This window comes from Coregonus clupeaformis, chromosome 11, assembly GCF_020615455.1.
Source record: "Coregonus clupeaformis isolate EN_2021a chromosome 11, ASM2061545v1, whole genome shotgun sequence".
In the NCBI taxonomy this organism is placed as follows: Eukaryota; Metazoa; Chordata; class Actinopteri; order Salmoniformes; family Salmonidae; genus Coregonus; species Coregonus clupeaformis.
The window spans coordinates 42,454,073-42,478,620 of NC_059202.1; the positions used below are offsets into that span (position 1 = coordinate 42,454,073).

General features: G+C 43.8%; 1 protein-coding gene across 5 annotated transcripts in view; it reads left to right on the forward strand.

Annotated features, from left to right (window-relative positions):
• Positions 1-24,548, forward strand: part of LOC121555266 (membrane-associated guanylate kinase, WW and PDZ domain-containing protein 2) — a 333,480-nt gene that overhangs the window by 272,295 nt on the left and 36,637 nt on the right. For 4 of the 5 annotated variants that reach the window (XM_045223560.1, XM_041869071.2, XM_045223559.1 and 1 more), the window contains 5 exons: positions 6,052-6,244; positions 8,756-8,871; positions 10,440-10,632; positions 14,112-14,363; positions 21,956-22,141. In XM_045223560.1, the coding sequence (XP_045079495.1) occupies positions 6,052-6,244; positions 8,756-8,871; positions 10,440-10,632; positions 14,112-14,363; positions 21,956-22,141 (940 nt within the window). The remainder of the gene's footprint in view (positions 1-6,051; positions 6,245-8,755; positions 8,872-10,439; positions 10,633-14,111; positions 14,364-21,955; positions 22,142-24,548) is intronic. The other variant, XM_041869076.2, reaches the window with a different exon arrangement.

Genomic DNA, 24,548 nt, shown 5'->3' on the forward strand with positions numbered 1-24,548 from the left:
TCACAGCCAGCCAAACTCCATTCAAAAAGAAAAACTGAACCAGAGTCAGGTATAGGCTTCCAAAAACCTCCAGTGTTTTATTGATGAAACAGAGTGAAAGTGAAACATATAAAGAAATTGAATTACTGATACAGCTTAAGCGTAATATATACATACACAGTACAATGCTTAGCCAACAACTGTAAAAAATAACGTATTCTAAACACCAATAGTGCATAAACTTCACCTGTATGCTACCTAAAGACATGAAAGGAACTAGCTGCTACATCAATTAACAGACAGGCTAGGCAGGCTAGGCTAGCAGAGTGACACACTTGACATAAAACCTGAATTACCAACCATCTAGTACAAATACTCTCTGATACAACAAGATAAATATCTTAGGAAATGATTTGTACTCACAAGCAATGCTTTCGAAGGCTTTAACAACAAGGATGGCAAGTGATACCCAGCAGTGCTGCAACCGTTCTCAACAATGAATCTTAACTAAATTACTGCCTGGTTCCCTTTTCAGCACCAAATAAAAAAATACAAGCTAAACGCAGATAAATAGGCCACATATAAACCCTGAATGACGCAGAACAAACAGGGTTGTCAAACTATTTTAACATTTCTGAAGGAACAAATGTTTTTTAATTGTTTAACCTTTAATGCCAATGATCTAAAAACACGTAAACTCTGATTTTTTTTCATATTCAATAGTTGTTGTAGCTTAGACCCTATTTTACATTATCGAAGGTTTTTGCATTATGCCTGCCATCAGTTGAGACACAGCATACTCTTGAGTGGTGGGTGTCAGGTTTTGGCTGATAAATGTACTAAAATGGGAATATAATTGAAATGTCAACTTTCAAGTGGTACCACAAAGATGGTTGGAGGTCCACACATCAGAGAATGGAAACTTGAATGGGAATATCTGTTGTTCTAAATTATACTGTCAATCCTCCATAGGAAACCTATTGCATCATAGAAATATAGATAATATTATAGACATGACCATTTAAGTTGACATTCGACGGTGGGTGGACCGGCGGTTATCTTTGTGGTATTAATTATCCTTAAAATAGAAGCCAGGTGTGTGTGCCGACGATTTACACTGACAATGGCTTGAGGCCAAAATGTTTGCGTTTTGTTTTCACCTTTTAATTTATGCAGTTTCTTGCACTATGATTTTTTGGGCACCAGGATGTTTTAATTAATATATTTATTTTGCATTCAAGCCTCAGTTTTTGATTTATTCCTTTAATCGACAGTGCATGGGTCTCTAACTTTTCTGGTAGTAATTAGTTAAAATGTCAATTCAATTTAAATTTCAATGGTGAACCAGCTAAATTGCAGTGGTATGAAGGGATGGGTCAATTCTATGAATTATATTTCTATGATTGAAATGACACCCACCCTGTAATCAAGATCATGTTGTGTCTCAACACAAAAACCTCAGATGTGAAATAGGTCTAAGCTACAACATATGCAAATCTGAATTGTATAAAATAATAAAGAAATAATCAAAAAGTTTGAAAACACTATTTGTTAGCTTTTAAATTATATCAAACTCAACCATTTATCTTTTCCAGTGATGAAGACATGGATGTCTCATGGTATGGTGGGGTATGCAAAATAGGTAAACTTTGAGCACCTTTATCTCCTGAATGTTTTGTCATTCAGGTCCAAAAAGTCACTTTCTGACCACTTCTTCTATGGGTGTCACGTTCGTTGAGTACAGGGTTGGACCAAGGTGCAGCATGGAATGCATACATGTTTATTAATGAACGACAAAACAACAAAAGCAACGTAACGTGAAGCTCACAATGGCTACACACAAACAAGCCAAACAAGAGTCAAGATCCCACAACATAGGTAGGCAAAATGGCTATCTAAGTATGATTCCCAATCAGAGACAACGATCGACAGCTGCCTCTGATTGGGAACCACACACGGCCAACATAGAACTACAATAACTAGATCTACACATAGAAATTCACACCCTGACCAAACAGTACCAACCCCCCCAAAAGGTGCAGACTCCGGCCGCAAAACCTAACTTAACAGGGGAGGGTCCGGGTGGGCATCTAGCCTTGGTGGCGGCTCCGGCTCCGGGCGTGACGTCCTCTTCCTTACTGCCTCCCCGTTGCACCCCTGGTCCGGTCTGGACCTCGGCGCGATGCTTCCCCTCTCAGTCCTCCCACGATGCACCAAGCCCTGTCTGGACCCTGGTGTGAGAGGCCCCGACCCTGGAGAGGGGCTGACGTCTGGGCATGGACCGGCAATCCCCCCGCGATGCACCAAGCCCTGTCTGGACCCTGGTGTGGGAGGCCCCGACCCTGGAGAGGGGTTGACGTCTGGTTCTGGAGTGGAGCCATTGACCGGAGCTGAACTGGATCACGGTGGAGCGGACTGCTCTGGCTCTGGACTGGAGCAGCTGACCGGGGCTGGACTAGGCACCGGTAGAGCGGACTGCTCTGGCACTGGAGTGGAGCCGCTGACTGGAGCTGAACTGGACCCCGGTGGAGCGGACTGCTCTGGCTCTGGACTGGAGCAGCTGACCAGAGCTAGACTGGGCACCGGTGGAGCGGACTGCTCTGGCACTGGAGTGGAGCAGCTGACTAGAGCTCTACTAAGCACCGGTGGAGCGGACTGCTCTGGCACTGGAGTGGAGCAGCTGACCAGAGCTGGACTGGGCACTGGTGGAGCGGACTGTTCTGGCACTGGAGTGGAGCAGCTGACCGGAGCTGTACTGGGCACCGGTGGAGCAGACTGTTCTGGTACCAGCCGTACCGGGCTGGGGACACGCACCACTAGTCTGGTGCGAGGAACAGGCATGGGTCGCACCGGGCTGGGAACACGCACCACTGGTCTGGTGCGAGGAGCAGGCACGGGCCGTGCCGTACTGGAGACACGCACCACTGGTTTGGTACGAGGAGCAGGCACGGGCTGTGCCAGACTGGGAACACGCACCACTGGTCTGGTGAGAGGAGCAGGCACGGGCGTACCGGGCTGGCGACACACACCACTAGTTTGGTGCGAGGAGCAGGTACGGGCCGTACCGGACTGGATATACGCACCACTGGTTTGATGCGGGGAGCAGGTACGGGACATACCGGACTAGCGACACGCACTACTGGCTTGGTGCAGGTACGGGCCGTACCGAACTGGATACACGCACCACTGGTTTGGTGCGGGGAGCAGGTACAGGCCGTACCAGGCTGGAGACACACACCACTGGTTTGGTGTGGGGAGCATGTACGGGACTGTGGAGGCGTTCTGGAGGTCTGGAGTGTAACGCTGGCACAACCCGTCCTGGCTGGATGCCCACCTTCGCACGGCACGTGCGGTGCGCTGGCACAGGACACACTGGGCTGTGAAGACGCACTGGCGACACAGTGCGTATCTCCGCATAACTTGGGTCCTCAATGACCACTCGCTCCTTCTGTTGCCTGGCCAGTTCCTCTCTCCGTGCATCCACTAATTCCTTCTCCCTAAGGGCCTCCTGCAGCGCCTCCTTTTGAAGGGAGCTCTCCTGCTCTATCCTCGCTATCATCCCCCGTAATGTGGTGGCCTCCTCTCTCAAACTGCTGATCTGAAGGTCTTGGAGGACCTCTAAAATAGCGGCCTCCTCCTCTACAGTCAGCCCTTTCACGGCCTCCTGCTGCTTCGTCGACCACCCCGTGTCCCCCCCCAATTTTGTTATCGGGTCTCCTTCGTCGTTTCGCATTTTGGAGTCGCCGTCGATCCGGACTCCAGCCCTCCTCCATTACCTCACCGTAACGGACGGCTTCCTCCTCTGTAATTTTCCCCCAACCGAGGAGGACATCTACCAACGTTGCTTCCCGCTGAGTCCAGGGTGTTTGCTCCTCCTGGGCACGCTGCTTGGTCCGTTGGTGGTGGGATCTTCTGTCACGTCCGTTGAGTACAGGATTGGACCAAGGTGCAGCGTGGTATGCGTACATGTTTTATTTGTGAATAAACACTTGACAAAATAACAAACAACGAACCGTGAAGTTCTATGGGCTATAACGAAACTAGCCAAACAGAAACAAGATCCCACAACATAGGTAGGCAAAATGGCTGCCTAAGTATGGTTCCCAATCAGAGGCAGCTGTCGATCGTTGTCTGCACCTTGGTCCAATTCTGTACTCAACGGACGTGACAATGGGCAAACATGTATGTAAAGTTTTATTTAAATAAAAAAGGATGCTTTCAAAGTAATTTATTTCAAATGGATTTACCCTATAGAAAAGTACAGGAGAATCTCTTTAAGGGATTTATAGTCATATTATGGAAAATTTAGTTTACCGTATTTCCGCACTATAAGGCGCACTTAAAAGCCTTTAATTTTCTCAAAAAACGACAGTGCGCCTTATAATCCGGAGCGCCTTATATATGGATTAATTGGTTAATTGGTTGATCAATACTGGTTGTACACGGCGCTCAAGGCGCTCTGTCAAAATGTTTCAGTATGAAAAAACAATAAAAACAATTTAATAATAATGAAATGTTTCAGTACGACTTTGATATTCCCGTGAACCGCACTGTGGAGAAAACGGGGACCAGTACGGTGTCTGTACGCACCACAGGGAATGAGAAGTCATCCTTCACTGTAGTTCTCGCCTGCCAGGCTAATGGCCAGAAACTTCCACCCATGGTTATTTTCAAGAGGAAGACCTTGCCAAAAGAAAACTTTCCAGCCGGCGTCGTTATCAAAGCTAGCCCGAAGGGATGGATGGATGAGGAAAAGATGAGTGAGTGGCTGAGAGAAATTTACGTCAAGAGACCGGGTGGCTTTTTCCACACAGCTCCATCCCTATTGATCTACGACTCCATGCGCGCCCATATCACCGATGCTGTCAAAAAACAAGTGAAGCAAACTAATTCGGAGCTTGCCGTCATTCCGGGTGGATTAACTAAAGAACTCCAGCCGCTAGATATCGGTGTCAACAGGGCGTTCAAAGTTAGACTGCGAGCTGTGTGGGAGCAGTGGATGACAGAAGGCGAACACACGTTCACCAAGACGGGGAGACAGCGCCGGGCGACTTACGCCACTATCTGCCTGGGCTGATATATCAGTCTCAACTGTGGTCCAAGCTTTCACGAAGGCAGGAATAATCTCTGAACTGCCAGGCAACAGCAGCGACACTGACTCGGATAATGACGAGAGGGATCCGGGCAGGTTGGATGCCATAGTCGCCCAACTGTTCAATTCGGACACTGAAGAAGAAGAATTCGAGGGATTCGTGGACGGGGAATGAACTGAAAAAGTGAGCTTTACGTGTTATACGTAACTGAACAATGTTGAGTTATGCACTAACGTTTGATTTAGTGGTATCAGACTGTTTCTTTTACTACGTGTTTACTGAATCAGGGAAAAGTTCCCCTCCACGTTTGGGAGAAGAGTGAGCAAGGCTGGGAGATATTGTTTGAACAACGTTACCATGGGAGTGAACGGAGTTGTCAGAACGCTTAATAAAGTTTGACTTTATCTGACTGTTTTGTTGACATTCCCTTTAGCACAGCTACATCTAGTGGATGCATAACGCAACCCCAGTCAAACGTTTGACTGCAGTATCTTCTATTCTATGCGCCTTATAATCCGGTGCGCCCTATATATGAAAACAGTTCTAAAATAGGCCATTCATTGAAGGTGCGCCTTATAATCCGGTGCGCCTTATAGTGCGGAAAATACGGTACATTTTTGGAGGAGGGGCTTGTTCTATTTTGGTTAAGTTTTGAAAGTGCTACAATCCTCATTGATATTTAGTCAAAGTGTTGTTTGTCTTTGGGTTTTACCTTTTTGACATTTGGCTAATTTACTGTAAATAAAATTGATTTGTAGGACTTTCAATTAAATGGAATTGAAAAACCTATGAATGAAAAACACCTATGAATTGAATGCCTTATTATTTGAGTGGTCTGTATACTGCAATTCAGCTTTAAGCTGCAAATGTGTACACAATTAAGTAAACTTGAATCTCTCTCTTTATTCGCCCCCCTCCCTCACCCTTCTCTACCTCTCTCACTTCCCATCCCTATCTCTCTCTGCTGCTGTGCCTTCAGCTACCAGAGCAGTGGGACCCCCATGGTAGTCCCCAGACTTGCTTGTCAGCCCCGGTGCTTCCCTCCGGCACACCCATCTCTACCCTGCCACAGTATCGCACCTCGGTCCCCGACTCCACGGAGGGCTTCAACCTCAACAAACCCGACCCATACGACCTCTACGAGAAGTCCAGGGCCATCTACGAGAGTAGGCGTGAGTATTGTTACATCGTGTAAGGTAAAGTTGCCACTAGACGCTGCCCTTGGGTACGTTTTGGATTTTCCCCACTAATGGGAGGAAATAATGATTGGGGAGGGGAAGCTGATCGTTGGATCTGTACCTAGGGGAAACTTCACCCCGGAGCGAGGACCACACTTCCTCTTCCTGGTTCTGCACTGGTGGTTTATAGGAGATGAAGTATTTTCCTTAACTGAGAAGATGTGGCAATGTAATGTCAGTTTTGTCCAGTAGTGGCAGAAGTTAGATCCACAACAACCAAAACCAAAAACCAACAACCACATTTTTTTTTATTTTATGTTTTTTATTTCACCTTTATTTAACCAGGTAAGCCAGTTGAGAACAAGTTCTCATTTACAACTGCGACCTGGCCAAGATAAAGCAAAGCAGTGTGATAAAAACAACAACACAGTGTTACATATGGTTTAAAACAAAACATAAAGTCAAAAATACAACAGAAAATGTATATATACAGTGTGTGCAAATGTAGCAAGTTATGGAGGTAAGGCAATAAATTGGCTATAGTGCAAAATAATTACAATTAGTATTAACACTTGAATGATAGATGTGCAAGAGATGATGTGCAAATAGAGATACTGGGGTACAAATTAGCAAAATAAATAACAATATGGGGATGAGGTAGTTGGGTGGGCTAATTTCAGATGGGCTGTGTACAGGTGCAGTGATCGGTAAGTTGCTCTGACAACTGATGCTTAAAGTTAGTGAGGGAGATAAGAGTCTCCAGCTTCAGAGTTTTTTGCAATTCGTTCCAGTCATTAGCAGCAGAGAACTGGAAGGAATGGCGGCCTAAGGAGGTGTTGGCTTTGGGGATGACCAGTGAGATATACCTGCTGGAGCGCAGACCACGGGTGGGTGTTGCTATGGTGACCAATGAGCTAAGATAAGGCGGGGATTTGCCTAGCAGTGATTTATAGATGGCCTGGTGCCAGTGGGTTTGGCGACGAATATGTAGTGAGGACCAGCCAACAAGAGCGTACAGGTCACAGTGGTGGGTAGTATATGGGGCTTTGGTGACAAAACAGATGGCACTGTGATAGACTACATCCAATTTGCTGAGTAGAGAGTTGGAGGCTATTTTGTAAATGACATCGCCGAAGTCAAGGATCGGAAGTCAAGTATCGGTCAGTTTTACGAGGGCATGTTTGGCAGCATGAGTGAAGGAGGCTTTGTTGTGAAATAGGAAGCCAATTCTAGATTTAACTTTGGATTGGAGATTCTTAATGTGAGTCTGGAAGGAGAGTTTACAGTCTAACCAGACACCTAGGTATTTGTAGTTGTCCACATACTCTAGGTCAGACCCGTCGAGAGTAGTAATTCTAGTCGGGTGGGCGGGTGCCAGCAGCGTTCGATTGAAGAGCATGCATTTAGTTTTACTAGTGTTTAAGAGCAGTTGGAGGCTACCGAAGGAGTGTTGTATGGCATTGAAGCTCGTTTGGAGGTTTGTTAACACAGTGTCCAATGAAGGGCCAGATGTATACAAAATGGTGTCGTCTGTGTAGAGGTGGATCTGAGAGTCACCAGCAGCAAGAGCGACATCATTGATATACACAGAGAAAAGAGTCGGCCCAAGAATTGAACCCTGTGGCACCCCCATAGAGACTGCCATAGGTCCAGACAACAGGCCCTCCGATTTGACACATTGAACTCTATCTGAGAAGTAGTTGGTGAACCAGGCGAGGCAGTCATTTGAGAAACCAAGGCTATTTAGTCTGCCAATAAGAATGTGGTGGTTGACAGAGTCGAAAGCCTTGGCCAGGTCGATGAAGATGGCGGCACAGTACTGTCGATTATCGATTGCGGTTATAATATCGTTTAGGACCTTGAGCGTGGCTGAGGTGCACCCATGAACAGCTCGGAAACCGGATTGCATAGCGGAGAAGGTACGGTGGGATTCGAAATGGTCGGTGATCTGTTTGTTAACTTGGCTTTCAAAAACTTTCGAAAGGCAGGGCAGGATGGATGTAGGTCTGTAACAGTTTGACATATATGACATATTCAGATAATGGTTACACTGCATGTGAAGACTGAATATGCAATCAGTAGAATTTGTACAGGTCTGTCTTTTTTCTTATTCAGTCTATGAAGGATATTGATCTCTCAATCCTGATAGATTACAAATCAGTGCTGCATTCTCTCCTCTCTTGGCCACAATACTCTGTGTTCGTGGGGGAATTCTCTGCATTCAAATTCTTTCCTCCTCTCTTTTTGCCTCCCTTCCTCTCTCTCACCTGTCTCTCTGTATGTCTCCACCCTCTTTTTATCATTGTTTTCTCTACTCATTTCCATATTTCTCTTCCTCTCCTTCGCTATCCCTCTCCCTTCCCTTTCCTTCCTCATCCACGCCCTCTCTCTCCATTCCTCTCCCCCCTCTCTCCCCCCTCCCCTCCCCCCTCTCTCCCTACCATCCCTTTCTCTCCCTCGCTGTGCCTCCCTCCCTCCCTTTCTCTCTTTCCCTCCCCCTATCAGGTCCAGAGTACCAGGAGGTGGAAGTTCACCTGTTGAGAGAGAAGACTGGGTTTGGCTTCCGCATCCTGGGGGGAGACGAGGCCGTGCAGGCTGTGAGTCCGGACGCCCGCGACAAGGCTCGTATGGGCGGGCTGGACAACACACACCATTATACACACCTAACACGTCTAACCTCATTTAACACACCTGCTGCCTGCTGCTGCCTACACACCTAACACCATGTAATACACACCTAACCTAATTTATACAACGGGTGGGTCTAAACCTGAATGCTGATTGGTTAAAACCGCATTCCAGCCGATGTCTATTCCACAAGTTACCACCGGCTAAATCTATGACGTTAAAATGACTATTCACTCTGTTCCATCTGACTGTGCAATCCACTGTCTTATCAGCCCAGCCAGGCAATTTAAAAACTTGATCTCCACTATAAAAAGCATCTAGACATTATCTCACATTTCTTTTAGACTAACATTTAGTTTTCAACAGCATATATTTGTATAAACCTTGCTGTCTGTCTCTCCGACATTTGCAACATTGTTTCAATATTCAAATTAGATCTCCAGCTGTCCCATAGTAATGAACTTGTCAGGAGTCGGGACGAGACAGACAGGCAGGCAGTGTTTCTCAACCAGTCGAAATCAATCAGCTGGCATCATTTTTATGGATATATACAAAGAAATGTAAATTGAAAAAGGGTAAAACGAAACCAAGTGCAGCTAGTTTGCAGTCTCTCCAGCTTTAGTTTGAAGTGATTGTGTTAGCTGTGTTGTTGGATAGCTCCTTTGAAAAGCAGAGTCCTGAAATTGCGCTTCATTAGCTCATTGTTATGGATGTATCCAAATAAATGTCTCTAGAAAACAGCATATGCAAATGCAGCTACTTTGCTGTTATTCTGGCTTCACTTTTTGACGTGACTGTAAGTTAGCCATAGTTGGCTAGCAAGCAAGCAAGGGATAAGAACGTTGCCAGCCAGTATGGCAATGGAACATTTCGAACGAACGACTGGGTCGCGTCAATAGATACAGAATAAAAAGACTGGGTCACGTCTCTGGCAACCGAACCGATAGAACGGACGACCAGCCGGCTTGGGTAGCAACCCTAGATTTGTGTCGGGACTATATCTCGTGGAAGGATGAAATAGTATGAATAAATTAATCACAATAAAGTTTTTAATGAAAATATATCAATCATTATTTGAATATATTGGTAACCCGTTGTATAAAAGTGATTTTGACCTCGAAGCCGGTATTTGGAGGACATATTGGCACGACTTCGTCTTGGGCCTAACAATACCCGTGCCAATATATCCTCCAAACACCGGCATCTCTAGCATTATCACTTAAATAATACACACCTAACACCATAATACCTGTCTACACCATAATGCACACCTAATGTCATCTTACACATCTAACCAACTTAGAGGTCCACTATTATATTGTTTACGACCCAACTGATTTCAAATCAAAATGCAAGTTATAGATATGTAATTCTCATTGAAAGTAAGTCTTATAAGCGGTACATCAGTTCTATATGCAATATTTTTGTATTTTTTTGTTGCTACACAACGTTTTGCAACAGTGTGGCCCACTGAACAGGTCCCATAGAATTCAACTATGTTTATTTCTTCCCACCCAGCACACCTATAAATGTGCTGCTAATATAGATTGTCGTTGAACAGATTGTGATCGGGGCGATCATAGAGAATACTCCTGCGGAACGCGACGGACGTCTTCGGCCCGGGGACGAGCTCATCTCCGTGGATAAGATGGTGGTTGCCGGGAAACCACACAGATACGTGATCGACCTGATGCACGCCGCCGCACGCAATGGTCAGGTCAGCCTGACGGTCCGGAGGAGAGTCCACTTCCTCAGTGAGTAGTATTCACTACAATGTATAAACTAATCACTACTATACTATATAGTACACTATACACACACTATGCCAGTGGCGGTCTGTGCCGTTTAAGATGAGGGAGTACAATTGTATTTATTTAATTGCAGCATATTGGATGACTGTCATTCATATTCCAGTCACCCAGTTCAATGTAACAGCGATAGGTTTAGGCTACTACATTATACTCAAATGTTCCCTATATACCCATCATGAGGTTGCTACAATTAGCCTATGAATAAAAGTTTACAAAGTAGGTGCACACAGGCCGAGAAAAATTTGAGCTGATAGACAGTGACACATGGACAGACAGTGACACATTCAATACTGCCTTGTACACTTTTGCCTGCATCTAGCTGATATAGGGTGCAATCATTAGTCCAACAGTTGCAAATGAGAGTTTCTATTGGACAAATTCAGGTATGTTCATCCGCGTTTTGTTCCGTTTAAAAATATTTTCCTACAGAATCGGCAGAATTAAAACACCCCTGATCACACGTAAACACAGTTCACTTTCATAGCAGCCATGTTGTATTCCTTCTCGTATCTATGCGCTCTCCTCCTCTCACCTTGTTCCTTCACTTGTGGACTTCACTGCACAAACACATCAGTTGTACAGTGGCTTGCGAAAGTATTCACCCCCCTTGGCATTTTTCCTATTTTGTTGCCTTACAACCTGGAATTAAAATAGATTTTGGGGGGGGGGTTGTGTCATTTGATTTACACAACATGCCTACCACTTTGAAGATGCACCCCATATTTTTTGGGGTGAAACAAACAAGAAATAAGACAAAAAAAAAACAGAAAACTTGAGCGTGCATAACTATTCACCCGCCCAAAGTCAATACGATGTAGAGCCACCTTTTGACGCAATTACAGCTGCAAGTCTCTTGGGGTATGTCTCTATAAGCTTGGCACATCTAGCCACTGGGATTGTTTCCCATTCTTCAAGGCAAAACTGCTTCAGCTCCTTCAAGTTGGTTGGGTTCTGCTGGTGTACAGCAATCTTTAAGTCATACCACAGATTCTCAATTGGATTGAGGTCTGGACTTTGACTAGGCCATTCCAAGACATTTAAATGTTTCCCCTTAAATGACTCAAGTGTTGCTTTAGCAGTATGCTTAGGGTCATTGTCCTGCTGGAAGGTGAACCTCCGTCCCAGTCTCAAATCTCTGGAAGACTGAAACAGGTTTCCCTCAAGAATTTCCCTGTATTTAGCGGCATCCATCATTCCTTCAATTCTGATCAGTTTCCCAGTCCCTGCCGATGAAAAACATCCCCACAGCACGATGCTGCCACCACCATGCTTTACTGTAGGGATGGTGTTCTTGGGGTGATGAGAGGTGTTGGGTTTGCGCCAGACATAGCGTTTTCCTTGATGGCCAAAAAGCTCGATTTTAGTCTCATCTGACCAGAGTACCTTCTTCCATATGTTTGGGGAGTCTCCCACATGCCTTTTGGTGAACACCAAACGTGTTTGCTTATTTTTTTCTTTAAACAATGGCTTTTTTCTGGCCACTCTTCCATAAAGCCCAGCTCTGTGGAGTGTACGGCTTAAAATTGTCCTATGGACAGATACTCCAATCTCCGCTGTGGAGCTTTGCAGCTCCTTCAGGGTTATCTCTTGGTGCCTCTCTGATTAATGCCCTCCTTGCCTGGTCCGTGAGTTTTGGTGGGCGGCCCTCTCTTGGCAGGTTTGTTGTGGTGCCATATTCTTTCAATTTTTTTATAATGGATTTAATGGTGCTCCGTGGGATGTTCAAAGTTTCAGATATTTTTTTATAGCCCAACCCTGATCGGTACTTCTCCACAACGTTGTGCCTGACCTATTTGGAGAGCTCCTTGGTCTTCATGGTGCCGCTTGCTTGGTGGTGCCCCTCGCTTAGTGGTGTTGCAGACTCTGGGGCCTTTCAGAACAGGTGTATATATACATTTGACATTTTAGTCATTTAGCAGACGCTCTTATCCAGAGCGACTTACAGTTAGTGAGTGCATACATTTTTTCATACTGGTCCCCCGTGGGTATCGAACCCACAACCCTGGCGTTGCAAGCGCCTTGCACTACCAACTGAGCTACACAGGACTACATACTGAAATCATGTGACAGATCATGTGACACTTAGATTGCACACAGGTGGACTTTATTTAACTAAATATGTGACTTCTGAAAGCAATTGGTTGCACCAGATCTTATTTAGGGGCTTCATAGCAAATGGGGTGAATACATATGCACGCACCACTTTTCCATTATTTATTTTGTAGAATTTTTTGAAACAAGTAGTTTTTTTCATTTCACTTCACCAATTTGGACTATTTTATGTATGTCCATTACATGAAATCCAAATAAAAATCCATTTAAATTACAGGTTGTAATGCAACAAAATAGGAAAAATGCCAAGGTAGATTAATACTTTTTCAAGGCACTGTATGTGACCAGGCGAAAAAACCTTTCCAAGCCAAACCATATCATAACCACTACACATAGCCTACATCGTTGTCACCATATTAGCTAAAGTAATGTCATAGTCAACATATCTTATTGAACTAACATGTTAGTAAACCCGATACAATCATGCAGTAACGTTACAGTGTACTGTCAGTAAGCAGTTATACTGGCGGCCCCTGGCGACAATAAATTATTAAAAGCTTATCTTGACTTGGAAGAGTTCCAGTCTTGTGTTGGATAGTCATAGCCAGCTAGCTATCCATCTGTTTGAGCAGGGTGTTTCAGTAGGCTAAACTAGCTAGCTGCATATGCTAGCTAAGTAAGTGAAAAGTGACAATATCTCTCTCTCTCACTCTTGCTACTCCTTCATTTTGGAATACATTAATTTGTTAAAAACTTTTCCTCTATTGTCTTTCTCTCTCTTTGAGTCAACTACTCACCACATTTTGCACTGCAGTGCTAGCTAGCTGTAGCTTATGCTTTCAGTACTAGATTAATTATCTGATCCTTTGATTGGGTGGACAACATGTCAGTTCATGCTGCAAGACCTCTGATAGGTTGAAGGATGTCCTCCGGAAGCTGTCTTAATTACTGTGTAAGTATATGGAAAGTGGTGAGAAACATGAGCCTCCTAGGATTTGTTTTGAAGTCAGTGTACCCAGAGGAGGACAGAAGCTACATAGTGCTGTTGAGGCTACTGTAGACCTTCATTGCAAAATAGTGTGTTTTAATCAACTATTTGGTGACATGTGATTATATTTAGTGTAGTTTTATCTAAAAGGATAACTTTTTAAATGTTTGACGATTTTTATTCTTATGAAATTCACTGAGCAGGATGGTCCTCTATACACATTATACAACGGCCAGATCAGCCTGATGGTGGAGAGTCCACTTCCCTGGTGAGAAGGGTACGTAGTATAGAGGGGGTAGAAAAAAAGTCAACTTTAACCTCTCTCTCTCTCTCTCTCTGTCTCTCTCTCGCTTTTTCTCTCGCTCTCTGCTGCCCTCTGTAGGTGAGGTGTTAGGGATGAACGGCCGTTGCCCGGGCTATGTGTCCACGCAGCACAGCTCCCCGCGCAGCGACGCCGCCTCAGCTTCCTGTCCTGTAACCCCCGGCAATGTCCCGCCACCGTCCACCGCCTCCCCTCCGGAGGGCGCCGTCCCCCTGTGTACCAGTGATGTCATCATCCACCGCAAGGAGAACGAGGGCTTCGGCTTTGTCATCATCAGCTCGCTGAACCGACCGGAGAACACAGCTGTCATCAGTGAGTCACACGATGTCTCTCTCAAGTGCCATAGAAATAGAATCACCAGAGTAAAACTACTAAAGTAATTATATTTATATGTCTCACGCTAAGGGTTGTTCTAGAATAGAACAGGATGGATGCTCCAATTCCAAGTAACAGTCCATTATGTAGTAGACCATTTGGAATTTTCTGTTAATTGATAATTACACCACACCTCTCCGTTGTGTTTTCAAGTTAGCCAAGAGGGGAGATAAACCCCTCTCGCCATGGTTTAACACTTGTAGTAACTCAGAAAACAGCTACCCCTCCTCTTGGCCGGTCCTTACCCTTCGATGTTTGCAGATCTGTGAGGTGGAAGCAATATGGTGGAAGCTTTAGCACTACACTGTAGTAAAAATATACAGTACCTATCCAGACCCTTCAGACAAGCTAACATCGAGAGTTTAGTACCAAGGGGTAAGGCAGCGTTTCCCAAACTAGGTCCTGGGGACTACAAGCAGTTCATCAAGGAGGCATTCTCCTATTTTCATTTCATGTTGTCTACTATCTGTGATAAACACTCCCCTCTCAAAAAGTACCGGGTAAGAGGTTGAGACAATCCCTGGTTTACAGAGGAATTAACTTATTTGATCCATAAAAGAAATGTGACTCACAACCTGGATTTGGTCTTATGTAGCAACAATTGAAATGCTGTTTTTTTACATTGGATAAAAGTAGAGACTCAGAGCTACAAAATGGTATATCATACACTGAATATTGAGGAACAATGGGAAAGTAATTCTGCTTTGAAAGTTTATAAACTTGTAAACTCACTTTTGAGAAAATGGCATTTGAATGTTTTGGTATCTATCTTTTTTGTCTACACCCATTCAGCATCGTTCACACCCTCTTAAGCTTTAACCCCACCCATCTCTTTCGCTCTCAGAGCGTTCAGAGCGCACACTTGACGCTCTGGCCGATGATTTGTTTTCCTCTGGATAACATGAAAACAGCCTAAACAGCTCTGCTGGCAACAAGTTCATTACGCTTTTATGCCTACGTTTACTGACACAGGCCATATTCAACGTGTGTTGTACACTTTAGCATAACCCTCCCGTTGTCCTAGGGTCAAAATGACCCGCCACTGTGTTGAACCAACTTTATTTAATTTTTATATTTTTTGGATCATTTGTGAGAAGGAGTCAGTGATACTTTCTTTAAAGTCTCACTGCCTCCTTCTCACAAATGATCCCAAAAATATAAAAATTTAATAAAGTTGGTTCAACACAGTGGCGGGTCATTTTGACCCTAGGACAACGGGAGGGTTAAGACATGTACAGTGACGGAAAAAAGTATTTGATCCCCTGCTGATTTTGTACGTTTGCCCACTGACAAAGAAATGATCAGTCTATAATTTTAATGGTAGGTTTATTTGAACAGTGAGAGACAGAATAACAACAAAAAATCCAGAAAAATGCATGTCAAAAATTGTATAAATTGATTTGCATTTTAATGAGGGAAATTAGTATTTGACCCCCTCTCAATCAGAAAGATTTCTGGCTCCCAGGTGTCTTTTATACAGGTAACGAGCTGAGATTAGGAGCACACTCTTAAAGGGAGTGCTCCTAATCTCAGCTTGTTACCTGTTTAAAAGACACCTGTCCACAGAAGCAATCAATCAATCTGATTCCAAACTCTCAACCATGGCCAAGACCAAAGAGCTCTCCAAGGATGTCAGTGACAAGATTGTAGACCTACACAAGGCTGGAATGGGCTACAAGACCATTGCCAAGCAGCTTGGTGAGAAGGTGACAACAGTTGGTGCGATTATTTGCAAATGGAAGTAACACAAAATAACTGTCAATCTCCCTCAGCCTGGGGCTCCATGCAAGATCTCACCTCGTGGAGTTGCAATGATCATGAGAACGGTGAGGAATCAGCCCAGAACTACACGGGAGGATATTGTCAATGATCTCAAGGCAGCTGGGACCATAGTCACCAACAAAACAATTAGTAACACACTACGCCGTGAAGGACTGAAATCCTGCAGTGCCCGCAAGGTCCCCCTGCTCAAGAAAGCACATATACAGGCCCGTCTGAAGTTTGCTAATGAACATCTGAATGATTCAGAGGAGAACTGGGTGAAAGTGTTGTGGTCAGATGAGACCAAAATTGAGCTCTTTGGCATCAACTCAACTCGCCGTGTTTGGATGAGGAGGAATGCTGCCTATGACCCCAAGAACACCATCCCCACCGTCAAACATGGAGGTGGAAACATTATGCTTTGGGGGTGTTTTTCTGCTATGGGACAGGACAACTTTGCCGCATCAAAGGGACAATGGATGGGGCCATGTACCATCAAATCTTGGGTGAGAACCTCCTTCCCTCAGCCAGGGCATTGAAAATGGGTTGTGGATGGGTATTCCAGCATGACAATGACCCAAAACACACGGCCAAGGCAACAAAGGAGTGGCTCAAGAAGCAGCACATTAAGGTCCTGGAGTTGCCTAGCCAGTCTCCAGACCTTAATCCCATAGAAAATCTGTGGAGGGAGCTGAAGGTTCGAGTTACCAAATGTCAGCCTCGAAACCTTAATGACTTGGAGATGACCTGCAAAGAGGAGTGGGACAAAAATCCCTCCTGAGATGTATGCAAACCTGGTGGCCAACTACAAGAAACATCTGACCTCTGTGATTGCCAACAAGGGTTTTGCCACCAAGTACTAAGTCATGTTTTGCAGAGGGGTCAAATACTTATTTCCCTCATTAAAATGCAAATCAATTTATACCATTTTTGACATGCTTTTTTCTGGATTTTTGTTGTTGTTATTCTGTTTCTCACTGTTCAAATAACCCTACCATTAAAATTATAGACTGATATGTCTTTGTCAGTGGGCAAACGTACAAAATCAGCAGGGGATCAAATACTTTTTTCCCTCACTGTAGTTAGCTAGCTAGGTAAACAACGTGTAAGATCACACACGTCACATAACGTTAGCTAACAAGCCAGCCAGATAACATTAGCTAGTTACACAACAATGAACATAGTGCCAAATCATGCCGTTACTACCCTGCATTAATCTGCTGGGAGCTAACCAACCAGGTTCAGTGTTAGCTAGCTAACATTAGGCTCTAACTAGTGAAGCAAATGGCTCTGGGATACGAATAATAATGTCATACATGTAACAGTAGCTAGGGAGCCAGCCAGCTAACGTTATCTAGCTAGCTAACAGTACACTTTAGCTGAAGACATGTAGCTTGCTAGCTAAATAAACAATGAACCTAGCTAAGGAAACAATGTGTAAGATCACACACGTCATGTAACGTTAGCTAACGAGCCAGCCAGCTAACGTTAGCTAGTTAAACAACAATGAACATAGTGCCAAATCATGTCTCTACTACCCTGCATGAATCTGCTGGGAGCTAACCAACCAGGTTCAATGTTAGATAGCTATCTTACCCGTATACATCATCATGCATGATGGACGCGTCTCCCTGTCACGGATGCCATGCATGGTTGCCTTTAGTTTGAAGATGTAATCCGGAGACAGGTGTTTTCACCATCTCTTTAGCTATCATACTCTAATTCCACTGATTTCAAAACTCGATCCTCCAGAAAGTGGAGAGTAACACTTATGCAGTTCTACTAAGCATTATATATATTTTTTTTAAGCCGCATTAGACAGAATTACCTACACAGACTGACCAGCTCAAATAGACAGAAGCCTTATATATGGCAGACCAATCCAAACTCCTCTCTCGGCATGTCCAGCCCACTCATTATCTCAGCCAAACATGGCTAGTGGGAAGTTTGCTGTCTTTTTCTGTTGCTTAACCAACCAGGCTTGTAATTTAACAATTGTATTTACAGATGGCATACACGTTTGTTATTAAGGCACATGAAAGTTCACATATTCCAGAAGGCATTTCTGGCAAAAAACGCATTTTGATATATTTTTTTTACGTTCAAATGGCTCTCCTGTGAAGTTGTGACTTGTGACATACGCCTAGTTTCATGAAACGGGTCACAAATACACAATGGGCCAAAGCCAGAAAGTGTAACTCCCAGGCTGAATGACAGTTATTCAGGGCACTGAGAAATAAGTGCACCTTGTTAATATGGAAATGCAAATCTAGCTTCTATTATCAATCTACCAAGGCAAACATCAATAACCTGACCAAATTATGGAAAAACATTAAGTCCATGAATGCTAACATGAACTCTTCTGGTCTTCCGCTGGAATTGACCTCAAATTCAATGGACGTGACAGACAAGAATAAACTGCTTGGCATGTTTAATGAGCATTTTGCAAAGGCTGGGCATCTATTTGATTTTACCGAAATTGATCTTTCAGAAGTTGTAAAGGCACTGTAAAGGCACAAAATGGCTGGCCCGGATGAATTTAAGCCTTATTTTGTTTAAAGTGGTGCAGAGATCATTGCTGCCAGTCTCACTCACACTGTATTGGCGAGTAATATGATTCCAAAAGTCTGGAAAGCAGCCTACATCACCCCTTTAAATAAGGGTGGAGGTCCGTCCCAGTTGGATAACTATCGTCCCATATCTAAACTGTCTGCACTTGCAAAGATTTGGAAAACCTGGTGAACTCACAGTTTATGATAACTCTGTGTTATCTCAATTCCAGTCAGGTTTTAGAGCCAAGCATAATACAATTACTGTGATAACTAAGGTTGTAGGTGATATTCTAGATGTTCAGGACAAGAAATATCATTATGTTTCACTTTTTATTGACTTATTGAAGGCCTTTGACACTATTGACCATGCCCTGCTGTTGTATAGACTAAAAAAGGTTGGTTTAAGTGTTGATGCATTGGATTGGTTCCAAAACTACCTTTCTGACAGAACACGGTGTGTAGCACAGGAGGGTTTGAAATCTGAGTTTCGAAGGCTTACAAAAGGAGTTCCCCAGGGCTAAATTTTAGGTCTGATCCTTTTTACACTGTATATAAATGATATAGGGAAGACTGTTGACTCTGCAAATCCCCATCTGTATGCTGATGACCCGATTATTTATTCTAGCGCATCTAATATTGAGAAGGCTTTTCCGGACGCTGATCAAAAGCAATTTTCGATTTTAAACAAAATGTACAGTTTCCTCTTCTCTGAAAGTAGACAGAAGGAGTCACTTCCAGATTTTAACTCTAAAATGCCAGCAAATGTATAGGGTCACCTCCTAAAAGTGTCTTGGGATTTGGCTAGATGAAAATCTGAATTTTAGACAGCACATTGATAACTTGAAATAGTTTATTTTATTTTACGAACAAAGCACTTTTTATCGGTTCTGGATTATGGTGATATTGTCTATATGCAGGCCTTAGCAAGTATGTTAAAAACTCTGGACACAGTGTATCATGGTGCTTTAAGATTTATCACACATGCTAGATCACTCACCAATCACTGTGTATGTGTATGCCATGGTGCAATGTACCTCTCTCTCCACCAGGAGGCTAAAGCACTGGTACACTTTTGTGTACAAGGCATTGTTAAGGCAACTCCTTTTGTATCTCTGTTCCTTAAGGCGTCAGCATGCATCATTTCGGCTGGCGCCTTGCCAAACTCAGCTAGCCGAACCGAACGAGTGTGCTCGCATACACACTTAAAAGACCTTCGCTTGAAAATTTAGAAAAAAATGGCACTGTTTGTCCATTTTGAGACGACATAGCCAAATAGTCAGAATTCATCTAAGAACTCAGGAAGTCTGTCATTAATTGTAGTCGCGCAATTTTACATCTAACTAATGGTGCAGTAATTCTCAAGGAAAAATGTGTATGAAAACGAGTCGTCTCTCGTTGAATGACAATAAAGACTTTATTGAAGAATCCCTACTGTTGACCAATCACTGATGAAGAGGCGTAGACTTCGGCTCCGAACTTCGGCTTGCCTCCAGAAAACATATTGTGTGCCCGAACAGTTGACAAATATTTTTCCCGTAATGCGTCCTGGAACAGGCTAAATATATTCAAGTTAGGGGAGTTAGTGTCCTTGCCTGTTTTTAAGACTCTGATCGATGACTGTTTTTGATAGCTGCAGTTGTTTTTAATCTTCAAATGTATCTGTAACTTTTGACACTCTTTTGTGTGTATTTGTTGTTACGTTTTATGTACACGCTGCTATCTCCCTGTTTTGCGTTCTTGCCAGGTTGCTAGGTTTTTAACCTCAATGGGTCTTACCTGGTTAAATAAAGTATAGATCAATAAATAAAAAAACAGGGCTTGACATTAAAGTCTGAAAAGCACTTGCCCATCGCAAGTAAGGGGTATTTTTTGGTTGCCTGAAGATTATTATTACTTGCCCGATTTATTAAATTTTTTAGCTATTTACATGCAGAAGTGCCATATATTGCTTTTCACCTACACATACGGAAGGAATAACAAAGATCAGTACTGGAATTCTTTGTTTTTTGGTTGTTCTCAGAGCAGACTCAACTTGCCCGACTGCCATAAATTGTCTGTCTTTCACTTAAACAATGGGGAGGAACCAGAAGGATCAGTTTTATTCTACTGGAATGACTTTGCAATGTAACTTTTTTTTATCACCTGCCCAATAGAGCAAGCTCTGAGCAGGCTCCACTTGCACGACTGCTCAGTGCACTTGCCCCAGGCAATAAGGCAACCTCTACTGCCAATACCTGTGCACATTTTGTCAATCCCTGTGCACATTTTGGTTTTTGCCCTAGCACTATACAGCTTATTAAAATACCGTATTTTCCGCACTATAAGGCGCACCGGAGTATAAGCCGCAGCAGCTAAATTGAATGATATTGAATGATGTGTACATATATAAGCCGCACTGGACTATAAGCCGCAGGTGTTTTAATGTTTAATTACCATATGTAAGGGTTCGTGCACAGAGGGGATTGTCGGGAAAGAGACAAACTGTCTCGCTCTCGTAATGTCTGTCTGTCTTGCTCTCGTTCTGTCTCTCGTTCTGTCTCTCGTACCACTCTCGGTTCCACTTTTACTTTTGCGCGCTACCTGTCTCACTCTTTTCCGGCCTCCAGCTTTTCCTGCTGGAGCCCGCCGCTTAAAGGTGGGGGGCGCGGACCGGTCATAGAGCCCATAGAGTTAAAGTTGGTGGACTGTAACCTGTAAAATCCATAGATTTAGGAGGTCTTCTAGTGGCCGTTAGCTGTAAAAATCCATAGATTAGCCGCACCGTTATATAAGCCGCAGGGTCGAAAAATTGGTAAAAAGGCGCGGCTTATAGTCCGAAAATTACGGTAATCAACTCATCATCAAGCTTTGATTATTTCAATTAGCTGTGTAGTGCCTAGGGCAAAAACCAAAATGTGCACCCCTTGGGATCCCCAGGACCGAGTTTGGGAAACTCTGGGGTAGGGATAGGGAGCGATTTGGGACCAACAGACGTTAAAACGTTTATTCTGTAATATGTTCCCACAGTGGTTTGTTGAGAAACACACAACACAATATTTAAATCGCACTGGGATCTTCTTCAACTATCCAGTGGGATCAAAACATTGTCTTGTTTGTGTGTGCATCTCAATAAACCACTTGCGGACAACACTTATTTAATTGACAATTTATTTTCTGTCCAGTACTTGACAAGTTTATGTGCATATTTGTCAAAACATGTTCTACTCCCCCTACTAGCTGTGCCCCACAAGATTGGGCGTATCATCGAGGGCAGCCCAGCGGACCGCTGCGGCCGCCTGAAGGTGGGCAACCGGATCCTGGCCGTCAATGGGCAATCCATCATCAGCATGCCCCACGCCGACATCGTCAAGCTCATCAAAGACGCCGGACTCATCGTCACCCTGCACATCATACCAGAGGAAGGTGAGTCAGAGGAAATGAGAGAGAGCAGAGAAGAGGGATGGAGGGAGGGAGGGATGGAGAGAGAGAGAGAGAGAGAGAGAGAGAGGAGCAGTGAGTGGAAGAGAGATCTAAAGAAAGAGTGAGTGAATACTCACATGGAATGACCAGAAAATTCTAGATGGTCCATAGATTATTAATGTTTTTTTCTCCAATTGTTTTGGTGCAAATTTCATAGCTGGTCAATTTTCTAAACTCTTAGCACAAAAAAAATAATATATGTAACACTTGTAATGCTCCCAGGACTGTCATTGTCTTTGAACACGTCTTTCATATTTGAGTCAGTCATGCAAAATCAACATTTATTGTGAAATACCATGAGAACAGCTGGTTTAATTCCCAATACAAAATATTATGATAGACTCACTGCTTGTGAAGTGTTGAATAGAAGGAATTGTAGATTTTGGCTCTAGCTTGCTATTCACAATTCTTTCAAGATTATTTCAAAACAACGTTTTATAATTTGTATCCAATCTATCAGTTGTGAGCATCTTGAGAAAGATGGCAGTGTTTGGCATGACAATGACTGCAATGGAGTTGGCAACCAGGCTAATTAGTGAGCTTGCTGAATGCACACCTCATGTTATTCCCCATACTTCATGCAGATTCTTAATAAGATTGCATCAGCAATCTACTCTTTAAAATCCCCCATACCTCTGGCTTATTATCATTATGCTGACCTTTACTTCTCTTGAGCTGTTTAAGATGGAATCGCCATTCAAACTTTAAATTATTCAGGAGAATTAGGAGCATTTATACATTTTGACAAAACAATTGCACCACCAAAAGAAATAACCAATTACCTGGCATAGATTTGCAAGGACCAGCCCCAGCACTGAATGCTATAAATGTCTTCCTTGTTTCTAGTTCCTGTTCATCTCCTCAGTTTTCAAGTCGCCGTGCTTACTACTCTCTCTTGAAAATAACAAAAGTTGAGTCACCATTTAAACTTTAAACAAGCATGTTGTTTATCAAAATAATTGTGATACTTTTAATACTTTTTAAATATAAGGACTTTTATGCCACCCAATCATTAGGTATCTAACTTACCTTGCAATTCAAACAATTGTTTCGTAGTTGCTTATCAAAATTGTTTAAAATGAATGCAGGCCAAAAAGGATCCTCCCCCTTGAGTGAAACGCATAAATATAAGTGTAAATTCATTAAAATTCCTACAATGCGATTTTCTGGATTTTTTTTTCTCAATTTGTCTGTCATAGTTGACGTGTACCTATGATGAAAATTACAGGCCTCTCTCATCTTTTTAAGTGGGAGAACTTGCACAATTGGTGGCTGACTAAATACTTTTTTTCCCCACTGTATATGCCTCACCATCAAACTGCCTATCACAATCGCCGGAATGATCCGGCATCTGCCGTGTCTTGAAGCAGATTGCGAGGCCAGAGCCACAGAACTCAACTGAGAAGAGGGCTGCTGAGATGCCGGTTGCGTGCAGGCCACAACAGCCAAAGGGACAGAGCTCTGATCCAGAGAGCACGGCCCAGCAAAGGGGGGCCGTTGTGGTCCAGACTGTGCCCAGGCAGTTGATTGACTAGGACAGGGAGAGGTAGCTGGAGGGGCATCCACAGCCATGGAGGGAACTCCCAAGCCCCCGGCAGAAGACATCTGGTACAGGGGCTCAAAACGATTTGAAAGTCTTAAGTCCGGACGTGGGGGAAGAATGCAGGCGCACCGAGAACAATAATTTTCCTTTCTGGTTCCGACACACATCCATTTACGCTCACCTGGAGTCGAACAATGAGCAGCCATTTTCTGGTTCAAGCTAGTAGAGGGGTGCAGTGGCGGAAATTGATCATAGTACAGGAATGTCCCATTATGACCCTCTTGGATGTTTTGATAGGAAGCATTTGAAGATGCCAAGAAGTCTCATAGAATCCTTTTTCAGTTCAAGGTGCTTGTCCAATTTTGTATTTATTCATGAAGAGTAATAATCCTTTCTTTAGCTGCATCAAGTTCAATACATTTTTCACAAATGAAGGTATGACAACAACGAACATGTCGCACATTATACATTTAATAGCACGTGAGTCCCCAGCAGATTCAAATGAGTTTTCACTGCTGTACGCCGACAGTCCAAAATAACAAACGTTTTACGGCTCTGCCGGGGACTTAGATGCTGCCTCCAAGGCGCGGACGCCCCCACCAGCCCCCCGCACAACTGTGTTGTTGTCTGTCTCTCGTTTAATGTGAAGAGCGAGAGAGAAGCACAGGGGGGCAGATGATGTCTGGGTCAGTTGTCAGCGGTAGGTCGCCGGCTGTTCCTTGCTACGCACCGGCCCGGCTGCGTGTTAGTGTTCGGTGTAGCCTCTCAGAGCTGTGTCGGGCGTGTCCCCAGTCTCTGCTCCTCGCA